General features: G+C 43.9%; 1 protein-coding gene across 3 annotated transcripts in view; it reads right to left on the minus strand.

Annotated features, from left to right (window-relative positions):
• The window catches only part of smad1 (SMAD family member 1), a 149,881-nt gene that overhangs the window by 14,265 nt on the left and 115,486 nt on the right, over positions 1–20,130 (minus strand). For all 3 annotated transcript variants that reach the window (XM_041200134.1, XM_041200117.1, XM_041200126.1), the window contains one exon: positions 7,586–7,807. In XM_041200134.1, coding sequence (XP_041056068.1) covers positions 7,586–7,807 — 222 coding nt within the window. The remainder of the gene's footprint in view (positions 1–7,585; positions 7,808–20,130) is intronic.

Below are 20,130 nucleotides of genomic sequence, written 5' to 3' on the forward strand. Positions count from 1 at the left end.
TAAAAGGTAGTCTCAGTAATGGTAACCATGAAACTATCAATTATCTTAAAAATACCGTTAGCACCTCCTTTAGCCAGTATCATCACCATCAACACCCCTTCGACCTTTTGTTTATGACATCTTTTGCAATCTCTCCTTTGCCTCCACCTATCATTGGCCTTCTAACCAGCGTCACATGTCCCACCCCCCTCAACAGCATATATTTCACCACATTTCTAATTCTCTTTAGTTCTGAAGAGGAGTCATATGGGCTCGAAACGTCAACTGCGTCTTTTTCTCCACAGATGCTGTCAGACCTGCTGAGTTTTTCCAGCAATTTTTGGTTTTGTTTCAGATTTCCATCATGTCCAGAATTTTTCTTTTGTCTTAAAAATACATCTGGTTCACTAATGTCCTTCAGGGAAGGAAATCTGCCATCTTTACCTAGTCTGGCCTACATTTGACAATTGATGCACAGTAAGGTGGCTGACTTTTAACTGCTCTCTGAAATGGCCTAGCTAGCCACTCTACTCAAGGAATAAGCAACAAATCCAAACAAGAATAAATTTTTAAAAATGTAATTCATTGGGCATAAATAATTTAAGGACATCTTGAGGACAAAATAGTGATAAATATAAATCTAAATTCTTGTTTTGTCCTCATAAATGCAAATTGTTTTTTCATACTGGCAACTTTCTAACCTGTTTCACCCTCAGGCACTTGCAGGAGGCTAGTTTAAGAGTGCTACTAACAACAATGTCTTAACAAGCCAGCCTTCTCCTCACCCAGATAGAGTCATGAAACTGATGGGGGCCGTGGCAGCAACTGAACTACTCTATAGTTACCTAGTTTATCACTTTTGAACAAGAGGTATTACACTGCCAATCCTCCGAGTCCCCTGACATAACTTCCATATCCAAAAGCCCTTGAATGATTGTGGTTCAAGCTTTCATTTTGTTTTTTGCCATCATCAGAATTCTACCATAGATATGTTTTACCCCATTTCAGTACTACTTCCTTGCCTCCAATTTAAAAAAAATATTGGAATGGGTAACACTGGTATTTGTCAATCAGCCGTTTTCCCTCCAAGAAGTGAATGAAGGTATTTTCAAAGTGTGATTAGGTAAGGAACTGCAGAATTTTGAACCCGTGACAAAGCAAAGGCAATGTATGTCCAAATCAGGATGACGTAAGCCTTGGAAGGGAAACCTGGAAACAATGGTGTTCTCATGCATCTGTTGCCCTTTCAGTTGATGGAGCTTGCAGGTGTGGGAGGTGCTGTTGAAGAAGCTGACTTACAGCAGTAAACCATATAGATCCAACAGAGGGTGCTGGTGAAAAGTGACTGAAGCATTCTGGGAGAAGTCAGTGCAGTCATCAGAACTCAGGAGGGAATCGAGGAGAAGGACTTTTGCACTCAACATTTGAAAAAGAGCGCGGATCTTGAAGGCAGGTCGGTTGAAAAAGAGTGCAGAGATTGAAAATAAAAGGAGGGGAAGCTAAAGAGGAGTGACCAGCCTGTGAGCGGCCCAGTGAAGGAGTGGAGCTTTGAGGCTTTGGCTCGAGAGGCTTAGATGAGCAGAGGCTGAGGACGAGCTTGCTCCCAGTGGGGTAGGGCCAGGTAAAGTCCTTTAAGTAAATTAGGAGTAGGTAATGGAGGCAGCAGTTGGGGCAGTCAAGTGCTCCGAATGCAGCACAATTGTCCCTGATGACTACACCTGCAAAAGGTGCATTAAGCTGCAGCTCCTGAGAAGCCGAGTTAGGGAACTGGAGCTGGAGCTGGATGAACTTCGGATCATTCGGGAGGCAGAGGCAGTAATAGACAGGAGCTTCAGGGAGACAGTCACCCCCTAAAAGTCAGGAGGCAGGCAGCTGGGTGAATGTCAGGAGAGGGAAGGGGAATAGACAGAAAGAGCAGAGCACCCCTGTGGCCGTTCCCATCAACAATAAGTATACCGCTTTGGATACTGTTGTTGGGGACAACCTACCAGGGACAAGTTGTAGTGGTCGCGTCTCTGGCACCGAGGCTAGACCCTCAGCTCAGAAAGGAGGAAGGGAAAACAGGAGAGCAGTAATGATAGGGATTCAATAGTTAGGGGGACAGATAGGAGGTTCTGTGGGAGAGATCGAGAATCCCGGATGGTCTGTTGCCTCCCTGGTGCCAGAGTCCGTGAAATCTCAGATCAAGTTCTCAATATTCTCAGGAGGGAGGGTGAGCAGCCAGATGTCATGGTCCATGTAGGGACCAATGACGTGGATAGGAAGGAGGAGGAGGTCCTGCAAAACAGGACCTCCAGGGTTACTATCTCAGGAGTGCTACCTGTGCCACGTGCTAGTGAGGCTAGAAATAGGAGGATAATGCAGCTAAATACATAGCTAAGGAGATGGTGCAGGAGGGAGGGCTTCATGTTTCTGGACAATTGGGCTCTGTTCCAGGGAAGGTGGGACCTGGTCCAATGGGACGGTTTGCACCTGAACTGGAGGGGGACTAACATCCTTGCGGGTAGGTTTGCTAGTGCTGCTCCGGGGCGTTTAAACTAGATTTGCAGGGGGAGGGGAACCAGAGTGTTAGAGCAGATAATGAGGTGGAGGAGGACAATGGTCAAGAGAGGAATGCATGTATAGACAGAAATCAAGGGTCTGTACGTGATAGAAATGTTCTCAGGTACATCTATTTCAATGCAAGGAGTATTATCAGAAAGGCAGATGAGCTTAGGGTGTGGATTGGCACGTGGAATTATGACATTATTGCTATTAGTGAGACTTGGGTGCAGGAGGGGCAGGACTGGCAGCTCAATGTTCCAGGGTTCCGTTGTTTCAGACGTGATAGAGGGGGAGGGATGAAAGGGGGAGGAGTGGCATTACTAGTCAGGGAAAATATCACAGCTGTGCGTAAGCAGGACAGCCCGGAGGGCTTGTCTACAAAGGCCATATGGGTGGAGCTGAGGAATGGGAAAGGTGTGACCACACTAATAGGGTTGTATTATAGACTGCCCAATAGTCAGAGAGAATTGGAGGAGAATTGGAGATAGCAGACCGATGTGAGAAACAGAAAGTTGTGATAGTACGAGATTTTAACTTTCCACATATTGACTGGAATTCCCATACTGTAAAAGGGCTGGATGACTTGGAGTTTGTCAAATGTGTTCAGGAAAGTTTTCTAAATCAATATATAGAGGTACCAACGAGAGAGGATGCAATACTTGATCTCCTATTAGGGAACCAGACAGGTCAGGTGATAGAAGTATGTGTAGGCAACATTTTGGGTCCAGTGACCACAATGTCATTAGTTTTAAGCTAATTATGGATAAGGATAGGTCTGGTCCTTGAGTTGAGATTCTAAATTGGAGAAAGGCCAATTTTGTGGAAATGAGAAAGGATCTAGGAAGAGTGGATTGGGATAAGTTGTCTTCTGGCAAGGATGTGTTCAGTAAGTGGAAGGCATTCAAAGGCGAAATTTTGAGAGTGCAGTGTTTGCATGTTCCTGTCAGGATTAAAGGCAAAGTTAACAGGCATAGGGAACCTTGGTTTTCAAGGGATATTGGCAATCTGGTTAAGAAGAAGAGAGGTGTATAGCAGGTATAGGCAACAAGAAGCAAATGAGGTACTTATAAAGTATAGAAAATGTAAGAAAATACTAAAAAAGGAAATCAGGAAGGCAAAAAGCAGACATGAGGTTGCTTTGGCAGATAATGTGAAGGTAAACCCAAAGGGTTTCTACAAGTATATTAAGAGTAAAAGGATAGTAAGGGACACAATTGGTCCCCTTGAAGATCAGAGTGGTCATCTATGTGTGGAGCCTCACGAGATGGGGGAGATCTTAAACAGTTTTTTTGCATCAGTATTTACTCAGGAAACTGGCATAGTCTACAAGGAAGGAAGGGAAACAAGCGGTAGTTTCATGGAACATATAGAGATTAAAGAGGAGGAGGTGCTTGCTGCCTTACAGCGAATAAAGGTAGATAAATCCCCTGGGCCTGACATGATATTCCCTCAGACCTTGAGGAAGACTAGTGTAGAAATTGCAGGGGCCTTGGCAGAAGTATTTAAAATGTCCTTAGCCACGGGTGAGGTGCCGGAGGATTGGAGGGTAGCTCATGTTGTTCCGTTGTTTAAAAAAGGCTCCAAAAATAAACCAGGTAATTACAAGCCAGTGAGCCTGACGTCAGTAGTAGGTAAATTATTGGAAGGTGTTCTGAGAGATCGGATATATAATTATTTGGACAGCCAAGGGCTGATTAAGGATAGTCAGCATGGCTTTGTGCGTGGTAGGTCGTGTTTAATGAACCTTGTAGAGTTTTTCGAGGAGGTTACCAAGAAAGTAGATGAAGGAAAGGCTGTGGCTGTTGTCTACATGGACTTTAGTAAGGCCTTTGACAAGGTCCCACACGGGAGGTTAATTCAGAATGTTCAGACACTTGGTATCCATGGAGAGGTTGTAAACTGGATTCAAAATTGGCTGTGTGGGAGAAGACAGAGAGTGGTAGTGGATAATTGCTTCTCAGACTGGAGGTCTGTGACTAGTGGTGTGCCTCAGGGATCTGTGCTGGGACCACTGTTGTTTGTTGTCTATATCAATGTTTTGGATGATAATGTGGTGAATTGGATCAGCAAGTTTGCTGATGACACTAAGATTGGAGGCGTTGTGGACAGCGAGGAAGGCTTTCAAAGCTTGCAGAGAGATCTGGACCAACTGGAAAAATGGGCCAGAAAATGGCAGATGGAATTTAATGCGGAAAAGTGTGAGGTGTTACATTTTGGAAGGTCAAATCAAGGTAGGACATACACAGTAAATGGTAGGGCACTGAGGAGTGCAGAGGAACAAAGGGATCTGGGAGTTTAGATACATAGTTTCCTAAAAGTGGCGTCACAGGTAGACAAGGTTGTAAAGAAAGCTTTTGGCATACTGGCCTTCATAAATCAAAGTATTGAGTATAGGAGTTGGGATGTTATGGTGAGGTTGTATAAGACATTGGTGAGGCCAACTTTGGAGTATTGTGTGCAGGTCTGGTCGCCTAACTACAGGAAAGATATCAGTAAGATTGAGAGAGTGCAGAGAAGATTTACTAGGATGTTGCCGGCTCTTAAGGAATTGAGTTACAGGGAAAGATTAAACAGGTTAGGACTTTATTCCTTGGAGCGTTGAAGAATGATAGAAGTTTACAAAACTATGAGGGTATAGACAGAGTAAATGTGAGTAGGCTCTTTCCACTTAGATTAGGAGAAATAAACACGAGAGGACGTGGCTTTAGGGTGAAAGGGGAAAGGTTTAGGGGGAACATTAGGGGGAACTTCTTCACTCAGAGTGGTGAGAGTGTGGAATGAGCTTCCATCTGATGTGGTAAATGCGGGCTCACTCTTAAGTTTTAAGAATAAATTAGATAGATACATGGATGGGAGAGATCTGGAGGGTTATGGACTAGATGCAGGTCAATGGGACTAGCGGAATAATATTTCAGCACAGACTAGAAGGGCCGAATGGCCTGTTTTCTGTTCTGTAGTGTTCTATGGTTCTAGATCAGACTTAGGAAAATTATGACCCACGCAAGCTTCTAATCCGTCCTGTGGCTCTGTACCGGGGAAAGCATGCAATGTGTGCCAATGAATGCAACGCAACCTGAGCTACTGCTCCTGGTTGATTGACATCCGGAGTGATGCAAGTAAAATGCAGCTCCTGGAGATCTTCAAGGGAAGTGTTTCAAGGCCAACAGAAGTACTTCCAGATAAACTGGAGCTAGCCATTGATCAGAGGCTGGAGACAGGCTTCTCTTGGAGAGTGTGGCCACTATGTTAAAACAGATGAGTGCACATAGAGCAGTGAGAGCAGCACAAACAACACCTAAGATTACTGCAGTTTTGGTTTGCTTTTTTAAATTTGCAAGTATATACACCATAATTTCAAAACTTCAAATTATTTTATACTCAGGTTTTAATGCCCTTTATGAAAAGTCATGTCAACTTTTATACAGTTTGGTTTCCTCATTTTTCCCATTCTCTTACCGAGGTCTATTGCCATGGGTTTGTCTAGAATTTGAACCTGGGACCTTTAGGTCTGCACTGGCATAGAAACAAACTGAAGAGTGCTTTTACCCATTAGAATGGTTACACATCCATAATCTATTAAAAAAAAATTTGCATCCATGTGTACATCCTGTCAACTTTTTACATTATAAATTCCTATAGCCACTTTCATAATGATATAGGGATGTAGAACTTCAGTTAAGTGGGAAGATGAGAAAAGCTGGGGTTTTTCTCCTTACAGCAGAGAAAGTTAAGGGTAGGTTTAATACAGATGTTCAAAATCATGAAGGGTGTTGATTAGGTAAATAAGGAGAAACGGTTTCTGATGGCAGAAGGGTTGGTAACCAGAGGACAAAGATTAAAGGCCAAAATAACCAGAGGGTAGTTGATTTGTAGATCCAGCAAAGACTTGATTTACAATTCTGCTAGTGGACAAGGGATTACTGAAACATAAATGATGCCACCTACAGCAAGCCCTGAAACATCTATGACTGTAGGTCTCCACAGAAATCACAGTTTAACTTTTTGAGATGAGCATCTCATTTTATGCACTTCTGAAAATTAAGAGTTGATAAAGTGTCTTCTGTTCCGCCAAAGGTGCAGCTAAAGTTTAAACTTTCAGAAGAAGGATGATGGATTTAATAGGGAGTGAAGAATGTGTGGTTTTAGGTTAGGGTTTCATGTTTGGAAAAAATTGAAAATTATGAACTTGTTCCATAACAGGTGTGGAACAGATTACAAATGCAGTTGATAGCACCTCTTTTAAAGTGTGCTGGGAGGTTATTAAATCCCAGCTCCAGGAATGAAAGGTAAAGGGAGGATATGGATTCACAGTACTCCCCACAAGATGTGGTGACTGCTTCTGAGATGCCTTTTGGTCTCTCCATATTTTTTCTCTTCTTTACTATTTTGTCCATCATGGTTCGTGCAACACCATTCCCCATGTCGATCATAGTAGAGTAGCATTTATATTGATAAAACAAAAAAATTCTAGGAAATCTGGAATAAAAACAAAATGCTGGAAGTAGTCAGCAGGTCAGGAACCATCTGTGAAGAGAGAGAAATAACACCAAAATTTGATGCCATTGTAAAGAGGGCTGGCCAACTACATTGTTCACATTAAGCCAAGAGGGCGTGAAAAAGATGATACATTTGTTTATGCACTATTTTATGCAATGCATCATTATAACAGTATAATTACCATAATAATAAAGGTTTTGTCTTTTTTTTCAACCAAAATTTACCTTAACAATTGTTCATTTTTAGGGAATTTATGGCTGCAACCACCCCCCTCCCCAAATATAATTTCCGTATCCAGATATTGTTCTGTGGCCGAAGCTTCCACGTGCCAAACGTGGCCCGTGGCCATAATTTTCCCAGGTCTGTTCAAGACTGAAATAAGTTGATATTTAGTCTCAGGTAATCAAGGGATATGGGGATTGGGCAGGAAGTGGATTTGAGGCAGAAAATCAACTATGATTGTATTTAATGGCAGAGCAGGTTCGAGGGGCCCATGTGTACTGCTCCTAATTATGTTCTTACAACATGCAACATTTACCACTGAACTTAAAAATTGAGAGATTACCTTTGCCAATGTGTCTCCTGGTATTTTCGATAGTCGAGTTACGATTCACATTGGACAAAAGCCCGAGGCAGAATCTATTCTTGTTGTTTGAAGGATCAGTAAAACCATCCACTAACACACTAGTAGAGGAGGCTTGGAAAGCTTCTCCCACACGGTTATTCAGCTCATAATAGACAATGGAGCACCAGTGTTTTGGTTCTTCATAAGCAACCGGTTGAACATCTACAAAGAGGAAAGTTACCATTAATATTTCTTCTTAATGAACAGGTGCTCTCATCACCAACAAAATAGTTTTAGAGAAAACATCATCTTTTAAGAATTGGTGCATTATGATGAATGGATTACATTACAGTTGAAGGCACATATATCAGCCAACGACTCACTTCCTAAATGCCCCCAAAAGCTGAAGGCCATCTAAAGTATTTTCTGTTCCAACCCTTGAAGATTTGCTGTGGTACAATTCTATAGGTATCAGGGATACTCTGCCACCTCAGTAACAGATATTTAATCTAAGCCAAAACTTTAAGTGTGAAGGCCAAACAATCACAGGGGGTTTGACATAGGATAGGTTCTGATTTCACCTAAACAGGGTCAATGGCTATGGATTACATGCAGTATGTTTACCAATTTTTCCCTCCTTAATCCAGGAGCACTAAGGTTAATTAGAGTCTTCTAGCACTATTGCTGAGATCAGCTATCTTTGCATATACTAGATCAGAACATATCTGTATGGTTCAGCTACTTAAGACCAGCTTTTGGTCTCCTGTGCAACAACACCTACAAGTAACTCTTTCGAGTACAAACACGTTTCCATCTGTTCCTATTCAGATGAAGTTACATTGTTTCATAGTTTGCCACTGTGAGATTTGAACTCTTGATCTTGGGGTTACAAACCCAGTACCATAACCACTTGGCTATTTAAGCCAAGCCATCTGCTTTGAAACACGTGGTAGTTGTGGGCCCATAGGCACTAGGTGCTGTAAGGAAGTATGACTGAGGTCACCAATCCTCCAGGGAAAAACATTTGGCCAGTCCTCAGTGCCTCCTCATAACAAAATGCCAAAGGTCAGAAATTCACTGTATGGACACAGACATAGTGGAATTTTGCAATTTCCTCATTAGAAGTAGTTTAATCACACTAATTGGACCGCAGCAGTTCAAGGCAGCAGCTCACCACCACCTTCTCGAGGGCATTTAGGGATAGGCAATAAACGCTGGCCTAGCCAGCAATACCCACATCCCACAAATTAATTTTTAAAAAATTAACATTTTCTCTGTTTCAAAGCAGTTATCAATCGCTAAATGTTTGGTTAGAGTGCTGTATATGTGATGGCCAATCACAATAACTTAACTTGTGTCATTTTGAAAAAAGAGACACAGAATTTTTCAAACTTTGGTAGACTAATTTTTGGGAAAAATGAAGATTGCAAGAAGAGTTCTAAAACTTGAAACTTGCTTTACGGCTTAAAAATGAGGCAAACTTGGACAAAAGAGTTTGCCAAAGCACTGCCAATTGGCCAATATCGCAGAATGAATCATGATTTTGAAAAAAGTTCCTTAAATTTGCCACAAATCATGAAAAGTGGGTATGCTAATGTTGGAAATTACTTGATAAGCACTGAAAGGATGCAGCTTGTTAAATATGGTCCTCAAAGACAATCCCAAGAGCAGCATTTCCAATCATTTAAATCTGATACTTTATACGATAGAAGAATTACTACATCTTAACTCCAAAAACACCACTGATCATTTAAACCATAGTTATACACTGGATATGTTTGAAACATTCGACCTCATCCACTGCACAAGACATCAGCGCTCTATCCTCAATGAGAGCGAGGAAGGTCTGGATTTAGATGCACTTATTAAATCAACAGAATAAGTCGTTTCACATCTTCAAGGTCTTTTATCACCAGGTAAACACATCATCTTCTAAGTCAAATATTGCATGAGAGCTTTGAATCTTTCTGCTCATACCAGTGTGCATGGAACACAAATTTAAAAACACTTTAGTGTCTAAAGTGAAAAGCATCCACTTTTATGTGACGGGAGCAGTATTAACAGAATAGACTTGTTTGGGTAAGTTTGTCTGCAGGAGTACCACATTATGCATTTGGGTGATTCTAAGATGAAGCAACTCCATTTTGATGCATATCAAATTTGTAAACTACATAAAATCTTGCTCTGGTTCATAGATAACCTGAGGTTTTACTTTTTGTGGTAGGGCCGGGGTGGGGGGTTGGGGGGGGTGTGTGTGTGTGTGTGTGGTGGTGGTGGTGGTGGTGGTGATGGAGGAGAAGAGGTGGTGAGGGCAGGTTCTGCTCGTAAAACAAAAATTGTCAAGCAAACATCCAGCGCAGGATTTTTAATGCCTTGTATCTATGATCAGGAGTAGTTCAGTCTTCAAAACAACACTGGATAAACTGGTCTTGGTAGCAAAACAAAGCATGGCTACCTTATACAATTCATTGTGAATGCCGCTAATGAACTCTGGTTTCATAAACTAAACTCCCTCATGGCTAAAGACCAGGTATGCTTGAAAAGCCAGATTAAGTTCTCTGCTCTGCACACTGCAACTATTTAGCCATTTTCCTTTAAGGATCACACAATGTGTCAACTCTCCATAGTAATAACTACACTGTTTCAAATCTTTTTAGGAGGAGAACAAGTTGCATTCTGGCAATCGTAAGGAAACAGCTGCAAGCCCCTCCCTTCCCTCCATTTTATGCACATTTGCTCAGCTCACCATCACCTAGAAATCTATATTTTTCAGACTAATAATGCAAAGTAAACTTTGTGAAGCCCTCAAATATCTGTATGGTTTTATTCACATACTGTAAAAAAAAGTGTCTGTATCGCCAAATTAGTTTATGTCAACTATAATTTAAAATGCTTTTTTTAAAGAGGGATGGTAAAGCAAAGAATAGAATTGATCTGATGAAAGTTTCATCTTATTGTGGCAGTAATGGTCTAATTGGTCATACTTACCTGGCAGGGGAGAGACCTTGATCGCGTTTTTGCCAGGGAAAGATCAACGAGCAATGGCCATAACCAGTCGAACTTCTTACTATGGGGTACCTAACACCATCCGAGTCATGGTGAAGGGCAGCGAAGAAGGAACAGTAATGGATCGGACCTTCTTCACCAAGAGGATCCTATTCAAGCTGTGTGGTTGAGGCTGCGGAGATCTACTGCCTACAGGACTTCCCCAGCCCTGGATTTTTTGATGTGACATTCAAGCAAGTGGCAACTTGCGTCAAGCTCCTGAAGGTGTTTGAGGAGAAGAAAGACCTACCAGAAATGAAGATCCTGACGGCGGAGCCGCTCTTTGCTCTGCCGTTGCAACGAGACCGGGTTGCGACGGTGCATCTTTACAACCCCTTCGTCCCTGTCGCTGACGTGCTCACCTTCCTTACCAGGTACTTCGATAAGGTTGGGAGCTGCACTGCGGTTAGAGATGATTTGGGGATCTGGACGTGTAAACGCCAGGTTAAGGTCACGCTCAAGACCGATGGTAAGCGAGCCATCTTCCACCCTCCTTCCAGATTCGCTATCGGGGGAAGCCGTGGCTACCTTGTCTATGCTGGGCAACCCAAACTTTGTCACTCATGCGACAAGGCTGGTCATGTGGCAGCCAACTGCAGCGCCGTCCTCTGCAAGAACTGCAAACAGGAAAGGCACCAGACAAAAGACTGTAAACAGGCTAAGTGCTGCAACCTGTGTGGCGAGGCAAGTCACCTCTACAAGACCTGCCCCAAACGTTGCCGTACTTATGCACAGGCAGCCAAAGCCAACGAGGGGGAAGCAGAAGAAATGCCTCGTGTCACTCCAACCACCAAGGCCCCCAGGGAGAACAACAGGACAAAGGAAGACACAGAATGATAAGGTGGAGGAAAAGATTGGGGCAACAGACGGCCAATCAACACCACTGCCCCCTGAATTTCCCACTCCTCAAGAAAGCGAATCAACGGAGGAGGAGGAGGCAGCAGTGGGAGTGGCAGCTGATGAAGAGAGCCAAAAGGAAGAAGGGGCTAAGAAGAAACCAAACCACTTCCCAGACAAGAGGCGTCTCCCATCCGACACGGATAACAAGAGCAGCAGCTCTTCGGAAGAAGAAGGGCCAGGGCGGCGCCAACAGAAAAAGCGGCAAAACGCTAGGGAGTTGGAGGACAAGACACCCAAGCTCCAGAACATTGGAGACAATGAGGAGACTAGCGCACCCCAACTTTGCCCACAACCCAAAGAGCCCAGTGTACCACAGCCCCAGGAATCTGGGAGCAGTGAGGCGCTCAGCGCACCCCAGCTCCGGGAAGCCGGGAGCAGCAATGCCCCAGAGAGGGAGAGATTGGAGAAGCTTCTCCAGCAGAGGACATTTCAAACCCCGCTCTCTGCACGGACCCCCAGATGCCACCTGAGCAGAACACTGCCAATGGGGAGGTTCAGGACGGTTTCCTCAGCCCATCCAAAGCAAAGCAATTTGAGCACACTACGGGCATGAAGGAGCAGACCAAAGGTCTGGAACTCTCAGAGACAGGTTTGGTAAGAAACTAAATGCTTTAAAATGGGTTTAAAGATTGTATCCATAAATGTGCGTATCATTAAATCTACTACGCGATGTGTTGCGACCTTGGACTACCTTGCCAAGGTCAAAGCCGACCTGTTGTTTCTGCAGGAGTGTGCGATACCGCACCTCAGCACCTACAGGCAATGGTCACGATGGTGGTCCCATGGGCCATCGATCTGGTCGGGAGGAAACTACTCTCGTTCCTCCGGCCTGGGTATTCTGCTGTGGGGAGGCAGATTCACCGTCTCCCAGGTTAAGGAGGTGGTAGGCGGGCGCCTCCGCGTAGCAGATTTAATGTACAAGAATGCTCCACTCCAGTTAATTAACGTGTACGCCCCGTCACAAGGGGCTGAGCGGCTGGAGGTTTTTCAGCAGCTCCCACTGCTGCTGGCGACCTCCAGGCCTGTCATTCTGGGTGGTGACTTTAACTGCATCATCGATGTGGCTGGACGATCCGGCAGGGCCGAAAGCAAATTGCACGCTACGTCCAGATCCCTGATGGAAACAGTAAAGGATGCCAAGCTGCACAACGTCTTCAGCAACCCTGCAGACGGAGCGCAGCGTAGATACACCTGGTTGCAGCCTGGCAGGTCCGTCCGTTCCAGGATAGATTTCCTGTTTGTGTCCCGTGCATTCGCAGTCAGATTCACCGACGTCAAGCCGGTGTTCTTCTCTGGCCACTACATCCTACTGGCTGACTGTAACTTAGACGAAGACCAGAGGGTGGGCAAGGGGGAATGGAAGCTAAACGTGCAACTGCTGACCCCAGAGAACATTGAGGAGCTCAAGAGGGATTACAAAGGTTGGAGAACCGTGAAACCCCACTTTGAGTCACTGACACACTGGTGGGAAGCGATCAAGGGAAACATCAAGAGGTTTTTCATCCTCAAAGGCACCCAGAAGCTAGAAAGGAACAGAGGGAAATGTCCCGACTCCAGAAAAACATGCAGAATCTGCTCCGGCTGCAGGTGATGGGGGTCGATGTCAAGGAGGAACTCCAAGAGGTGAAGAGCCAGCAAGCCTCGCTCTTTGCCTCGGAGGCCTCCAAGATCATCTTCCGTTCCAGAGTCCGCTCCGTGGAGCAGGACGAGACGTGCTCACGTTTCTTCTTCCAAAAGTTAGAGAGAGAGAGCTCTGTGATCAGCAGCCTGAAGGAAGAAGACGGCTCAGTAAAGTATTCACAGTCCGACATTTTGAGGATCAGCAAATTTTTTTATGCTGGATTGTATGACGTGAAGCCCACAGACAGCATGGCCTCCCAGTCCTTCCTGTCCTCTATCATGGAGGTCTTAGACGACAGTACACAGGAGAGCCTGGACAAACCGCTGACTCCTGACAAACTGACTAAGGCCCTTGAGTCCCTCGAGAAGAGGGAAACTCCCGGAAGTGACGGCTTGCCGGTGGAGTTGTATTCGGCTCTGTGGGACTGGATTGGCCCGGACCAGCTAGAAGTGTACGAGAGTATGCTCCTGGCCGGTAGTATGTCAGAATCCATGAGGAAAGGCATTATCACCCTCATCTATAAGCACAAGGGGGAAAGGGAGGAAATTAGAAATTGGCGACCCATTTCACTGTTGAATGTGGACTATAAGATTCTGTCCAAGGTCATCGCCAATCGGGTCAAATCCACTCTGGAATTGGTGATCCACCCTGACCAGACCTGCACTGTGCCGGGCAGGAAGATCTCTGACAGCCTCGCACTGCTCAGGGATACGATTGCCTATGTACAGGACAGGGGTGTGCTTACCTGCCTCATCAGCCTGGATCAGGAGAAGGCCTTTGACAGAATATCGCACACCTACATGGTGGATGTGCTCTCCAAAATAGGGTTTGGGGAGGGAATTCGCAATTGGATCCAACTGCTCTACACTATCAGTAGCGCAGTCTCTCTCAATGGGTGGGAATCAGATAGCTTTCCGATTAAATCTGGAGTCAGGCAGGGCTGCCCTCTCTTGCCTGTTCTTTTCGTGTGTTGCATAGAACCCTTTGCTGAGTCCATCAGGAAGGATCCGGGCATAAGAGGAGTGACAATCCCAGGCAGTGGAGGCACTCAGGTCAAAGCCTCTCTGTACATGGACAATGTTGCCGGCTTCTGCTCGGATCCCGTCGGTGCGCAGACTGATCCACATCTGTGACCAGTTTGAACTGGCCTCGGGAGCCAAGTTAAATCGTGGGAAGAGCGAGGCTATATTCTTTGGGAATTGGGCTGACCGATCCTTTGTCCCCTTCACTGTCAGGACTGACGGCCTGAAGGTGCTAGGGATATGGTTCAGAGGGACCAGGGCACGCGTTAGAAACTGGAAGGAGCGAGTGTCTATAGTGAAAAGGAGTCTGGGCATGTGGGAGCGATGCTCCCTCTCCATTGCGGGTAAGAACCTGGTCATCAGGTGTGAGGTACTCTCGCTGTTGCTGTACGTGGCGCAGGTCTGGCCCATTCCACACTCCTGTGTGGTGGTGATCACCCGAGCCGTCTTCCGCTTTATCTGGAGGTCGAAAATGGATCGTGTCTGAAGGGACACGATGTACAAGCCTCTAGATAAAGGGGGAAAAAACGTGCCCAACATCGCCCAGATACTGATGGCCACCTTTGTGTGTGGCTGCATCAAGTGGTGCGTAGACCCTCAATATGCAAACACCAAGTGTCACTACATGCTGAGTTCTATCTGTCCCCAGTGTTGCAAAGGATGGGTCTGGCCACGCTGCCGCGGAACGCTCCAAGTAGTTGGTCCATTCCGTACCACCTGTCCCTCGTGGGAAAATTTATGCAGAGAAACACCTTCGACCACAAGTCCATCAGGCAGTGGTCGGCACATAACGTCTTAAAGGCCCTGAGGGAAAAGGAGAGAGTGGACCCGGTGGGATGGTTCCCCAAGCAGACTGACAAAGTCATTTGGCAGAATGCCTTATCGCCAGAACTTTCCAACAAGCTCCAAGACGTAACTCGGCTGGTGGTGAGAAAGGCCCTCCCCGTCAGATCCTTCCTACACACCAGGAGTCTCACCCCCTCGGCATGTTGCCCTCGAGGTGGCTTGGTGGGGAAGAGACCGTTGTTCACCTCCTTGTAGATTGTGCCTTTGCAAAGAAGGTTTGGAGAGAGATGCAGTGGTTTCTGTCGAGGTTCGTCCTGAGCAGTTCTGTGATACAGGACTCTGAGCTCTATGGGCTGTTCCCAGGGACACACACCGAGACAAACATCAACTGCAGCTGGAGGATCATCAACTCAGTAAAAGACGCTCTTTGGTCTGCCTGTAACTTGGTTTTCCAGCGCAAAGAGTTGTCCCCGACCGAGTGTTGCAGACTGGCACATTCCAAGGTCCAGCACTATGTGCTGAGGGACGCACTAAAGCTTGGAGCAGCCGCCGCAAAGGCGCAATGGGGAAGGGTCACTGCCTAAGACCTTTCTGCCATAATGCACCGAGGGGCTGGGAACTGTAAAGAGCCCCTCGGATGTACAGCTCAAAATGAATGTCTGCCAATGATTGTAATATTCATTGTTTGTACTGATACACCTTGTGATTCATGTTGTAAAAGTTGAACCTGATTGTATTTTTGTGATGGTGATTTTGAAATGGTTTGAAATGTTGAAGATTTATGAATAAAGTATATTTTTGCAAAAAAAAAAGGTCTAATTGGTCATTCAAAGCCGTTTATGTCTTTACTTTCCAGTTATTTTGGAACCACATATATATATATATCTATATATCTATATATCTATATATATCTATATATATATATACCTATATATATATATATATATCTATATATATATATATATACACACACACATATATATACATACATACACATACACTAAGGAAAATTCCTTTGTTCCCAGATTATTTATTCCCAAGCAAGCCCAAATCATATGATATAAACGCAAGGCAGGTATAAACATTAAACATCCTACAGATGTACAAGGACAGATGCATTTCTCTTCCTCATTTTCTTTTATTAAGCCACAATGGAAACAATGAGAAAGAAGTTCGCAGAACCATTTGACAATTATATTTTTCTAAGAACTCCAATTTTTCCTTATACTAGTCCATCTCCACTTGCATCGGACAAGGAGACAAGATCAAGTGTACTGGGGTTGGGGGAAGATCAATTGGACCAGGGCACAGACACATAATTCACCCTATTTTAAAGTCATCCATTTGGTCCTTAGGATTTTATAATTGAAATATAGAGCTGTGCTCATATTTAAGGAAACTCCCTATGTAAACTTACCATGCTGAAATTTTACCATCCAGTATAGGGTTGCCACCTCCATGAGCAGCAGGATGTGTTTGGATAGGCAAGATTTAATTATAAAAGCAGCAGTAGAAATTTATAATGGAACAAGCTGACAGAAGTTTTCTGTGCTGTAGTGTTCTATGGTTCTATAGGGTTATGGACTAGGTGCAGGTCAATGGGACTAGCGGAATAATATTTTGGCACAGACTAGAAGGGCTGAATAGCCTGTTTTCTGTGCTGTAGTGTTCTATGGTTCTAAATGTGCACAGAGGCAAGTTTTTAAATCTACCACCAGCAAAGACCAACATATGCAATAAAATTAGTATCTTTATTGCAATAGTACTTCTTTAAATATAGGATTTCTAGTTATCCTTTCACCAAAGACTTTACAATTGAAACATTCCTGTCTAGAAAAAGCTACATAAACCATACATGTGCAAAATCAGGCCTACGAATATAAATACAAATTTTGTTATGAGTCTAGCCTTGTGACTTGTTTATTGTTATGGAATAGGAACTAATTGGGAATTGAGTTGAAAAGGCAGATTTATATCTGAGGTGCTCAATATTATTCGAGGAACAAGCATTATTTCCTTGAAATCTGTCTGTTATCTATTATCACATAAAACAGTTTCCTATCAATCTTTTCCATGACAGAGTTCTTACTTAGGATTTAAGTTTTGTAGCAACATTATAACTGCTCCCTCCTTGAGTTTAAGTTTGTCTGAAGGCCATGCTGATTGGAGTTAGACTGTGTAGAAACCTGGAGGATATAGACTGTTATCTTCTTTACATAAAGAATCAACATTGATGTATTCCTTTAATTCACCTGATATTTTTTGAAAAATCTTTCCATTCAAATCTAGTGAACTTTCGTTTTTAGAATCATAGAAAGTTTACGGCACAGAAGGAGTCCATTTTGGCCTGGCCGAAAAAACAAGCCACCCAGCCGAATCACACTTTCCAGCATTTGGTCTGCAGCCCTGCACGTTATGGCAGTTGAGGTGCACTTCCAGACACCTTTTAAATGAGGTGAGGGTTTCTGCCTCTACCACCCTTTCAGGCAAAGAATTCCAGACCCTAACCACCCTTCGGGTGAAAAGATTTTTCCTCATCTCCCTTCTGCTACTGCTACCAATCACTTTAAATATATGCCACTAGTCACTGACCTCTGCTAAAATAAATAGGCCCTTCCCATCCACTCTATCCAGATATCAAGCAAAATAATAGCTTCTGAACAATAAGTTGTATCAAATAACCATCCCTACCATTTTGTCATACCATTCCATCATCTCATCCACTCCTCCCATGCCACTCCCTCCCTCCTTGCAATCCCATCCTTCCCATCCCATCCCTCATGGGAACACTCTAATGCAGCCAGAGTAACTTGGTTGTTGGACCCCTCTTACCTTCCACTGTTTTCATCTTCCACCAGCCCACCCACCCCATTGCTATCGCCACCAACCATTGGCAGCTGCAAATGCATCATACATTCCAGTCCTCCACTCGCTCCAAGCACCACCCACCACATAAATCCAGCAGGGGTTACCCTTAAACTGAGCAACCAAAACAGTATAGATAGATTAAAAAAGTATTATTTTATAGACTAGTCAAGTTCCAGTGGTTTTGAACTATAAATCAGAGAATATGGTTTGTTTTTGCCGTCTACATATCATTTTTCTGTAAGCCCTCCTCTGGTTCTGCTTCCTTTCTTCTTTCAACTCTTTTTGTTTTCAAGATTTGCCTTTTCTTTCAGCTGGAAGATAATGTGGTATGGTGAGAAATCCCATCTCTTCCCCAAATGGCTCATTCCTGCCTCCATCCCCTCATTTCTATCATGTCCTTGGTGTAACCACTATACCCTCATTTCCCCTACCTCTACTTCTTTGAATTACTGGCTCAACCCTCTTTCCTCCATTCCTTCTTGCTCTGCTGTGACTCATCAAGCCCTTAAGCCTTCATCCTCTCCCACTCATTACACCACCACCCAAGAGCATATTATGAGAAGCCAAAGGTTACTTAACTCCATAAACCCTACCTTTTTGCTTCCTTCAGAGGCTTTGTTTGCTTTCAAAGTTCAGCTTGTTTTTAGAAGTTGCAAATCAAAATGCAGAAACTGCTTGTTATTTTCTTATTTGTCTCCCACTGTCTCAAGGTGTTAGAAAGCAGAATCGCTCTCAGGTGAAAGCCATTAGCACTAACATTTTCTAATCATCATCAATGGAGCATATGGTAATTAGCTGACATCAAAAATTCAACATTTTATTGAAACGTGAAGTGATTAACACTTCAAAAATGTTACAAGACAAAGACTACACCTAAGTGTATAATAATTGATCATTTTTTCCCCCTCTCCCACAGTTGCCTCAGGAAGGCTTTTGAAATTTGCCATTTCAATTTTCTTCAAATAATTATTAAAAAAAATCTCCTGAGGAGAAAACTGGTAGAAAAACAGAAAGGCAGAGTATTTCTTAAATGTTGACAGGTTGGAAAATGCTGATATCCAAAGGGGCCTGGGTGTCCTTGTTCATGAGTGACTAAAAGCTAACGGCAAGCAATTAGGAAGGCAAATTGAATGTTGGCCTTTATCATGATGGGGATTTGAGAACAGGAGTAAAGATTTCTTGCTGCAATTGTAGAGCCTTGGTGAGACTGTACCCAGAGTAATGTGTACAGTTTTGGTCTCCTTATACAAGGATATACTTGCCATAGAGGGAGGGCAACGGAGGTTCACCAGATTAATCCCTGGGATGGCGGGACTGTCTTATGAAGAGACATTAAAGAAACTGGGTCTGTATTCTCTAGGGGTTCAAAGAAACATAAAACTCTTACAGTGTGTGACAGGGTAGATGTAGATAGGGTGTTTCGTCTGGATAGCGAGTCCAGAACCAGAGGGCAGTGTGTCAGAATCAGGGGCAGGCCATTAAGACTGGGATAAGGGGGAATTTCTTCTCTGAGGGTGGTGAATTGAAATTCTCAACCCCAGAGGGCCACGGAAGCTCAATCGTTGAGCATGCCCAAGACAGAAATTGATAGATTTCAGGATACTAATGGCATCACAGGATATGGGGATAGCACAGGAAAGTGAAATTGAAGTAGATGATCAGCAATGATCTAATTGAATGGCGGAGCAGACTCTATGGACTGAATGGCCTACTCCTGCTCCTATGTCCCTATGCTCCTAACCAAGGAAAAAATATTCTCCAGTATAGCTGACTGAATGGTCATGATTCATCTTAAGAAGCGAGTACACAACATTGATGCCGAGACTGTGCATTTGAAGTCTGCTGCCAGTGCCATGGCTCTGGGCAACAATACCGATTCCAAGCCCAGGTCTTCAAGTAAAGACTTTAAAGAAGGCATAAAGAGGGCAGAAAAATTTAATAATTTTATTGTGACATGAAACTTTTCTTTTAATTTTGGTTAAAGCATTGTTTTGAAACTTAGAAATCCAACTTCGTGAGGGACAAAATGGCAAATGTAAACATTTTTAGGAAGTTTTGAGAACTACAAGACCTTGCAGCCAGGTTTTGTTGATCTGAGATTAGATAGGCATTTTACAATATAAATGGAGCCACAGAAATTTATGGAGACACAGAAATGTATAATGGACAAAATGACCAGCGTGAGTAAAATCTGATGCTGTCAGTAAATGGCGCAGACAGGAAGTACAAGTAGATGCAAGAGTAATAGATAGTGGACACAGATGGGTATAGCTTTTTATTGAGTACTAATGCAGACCACATAT

This window comes from Carcharodon carcharias, chromosome 1, assembly GCF_017639515.1.
Source record: "Carcharodon carcharias isolate sCarCar2 chromosome 1, sCarCar2.pri, whole genome shotgun sequence".
In the NCBI taxonomy this organism is placed as follows: domain Eukaryota; kingdom Metazoa; phylum Chordata; class Chondrichthyes; order Lamniformes; family Lamnidae; genus Carcharodon; species Carcharodon carcharias.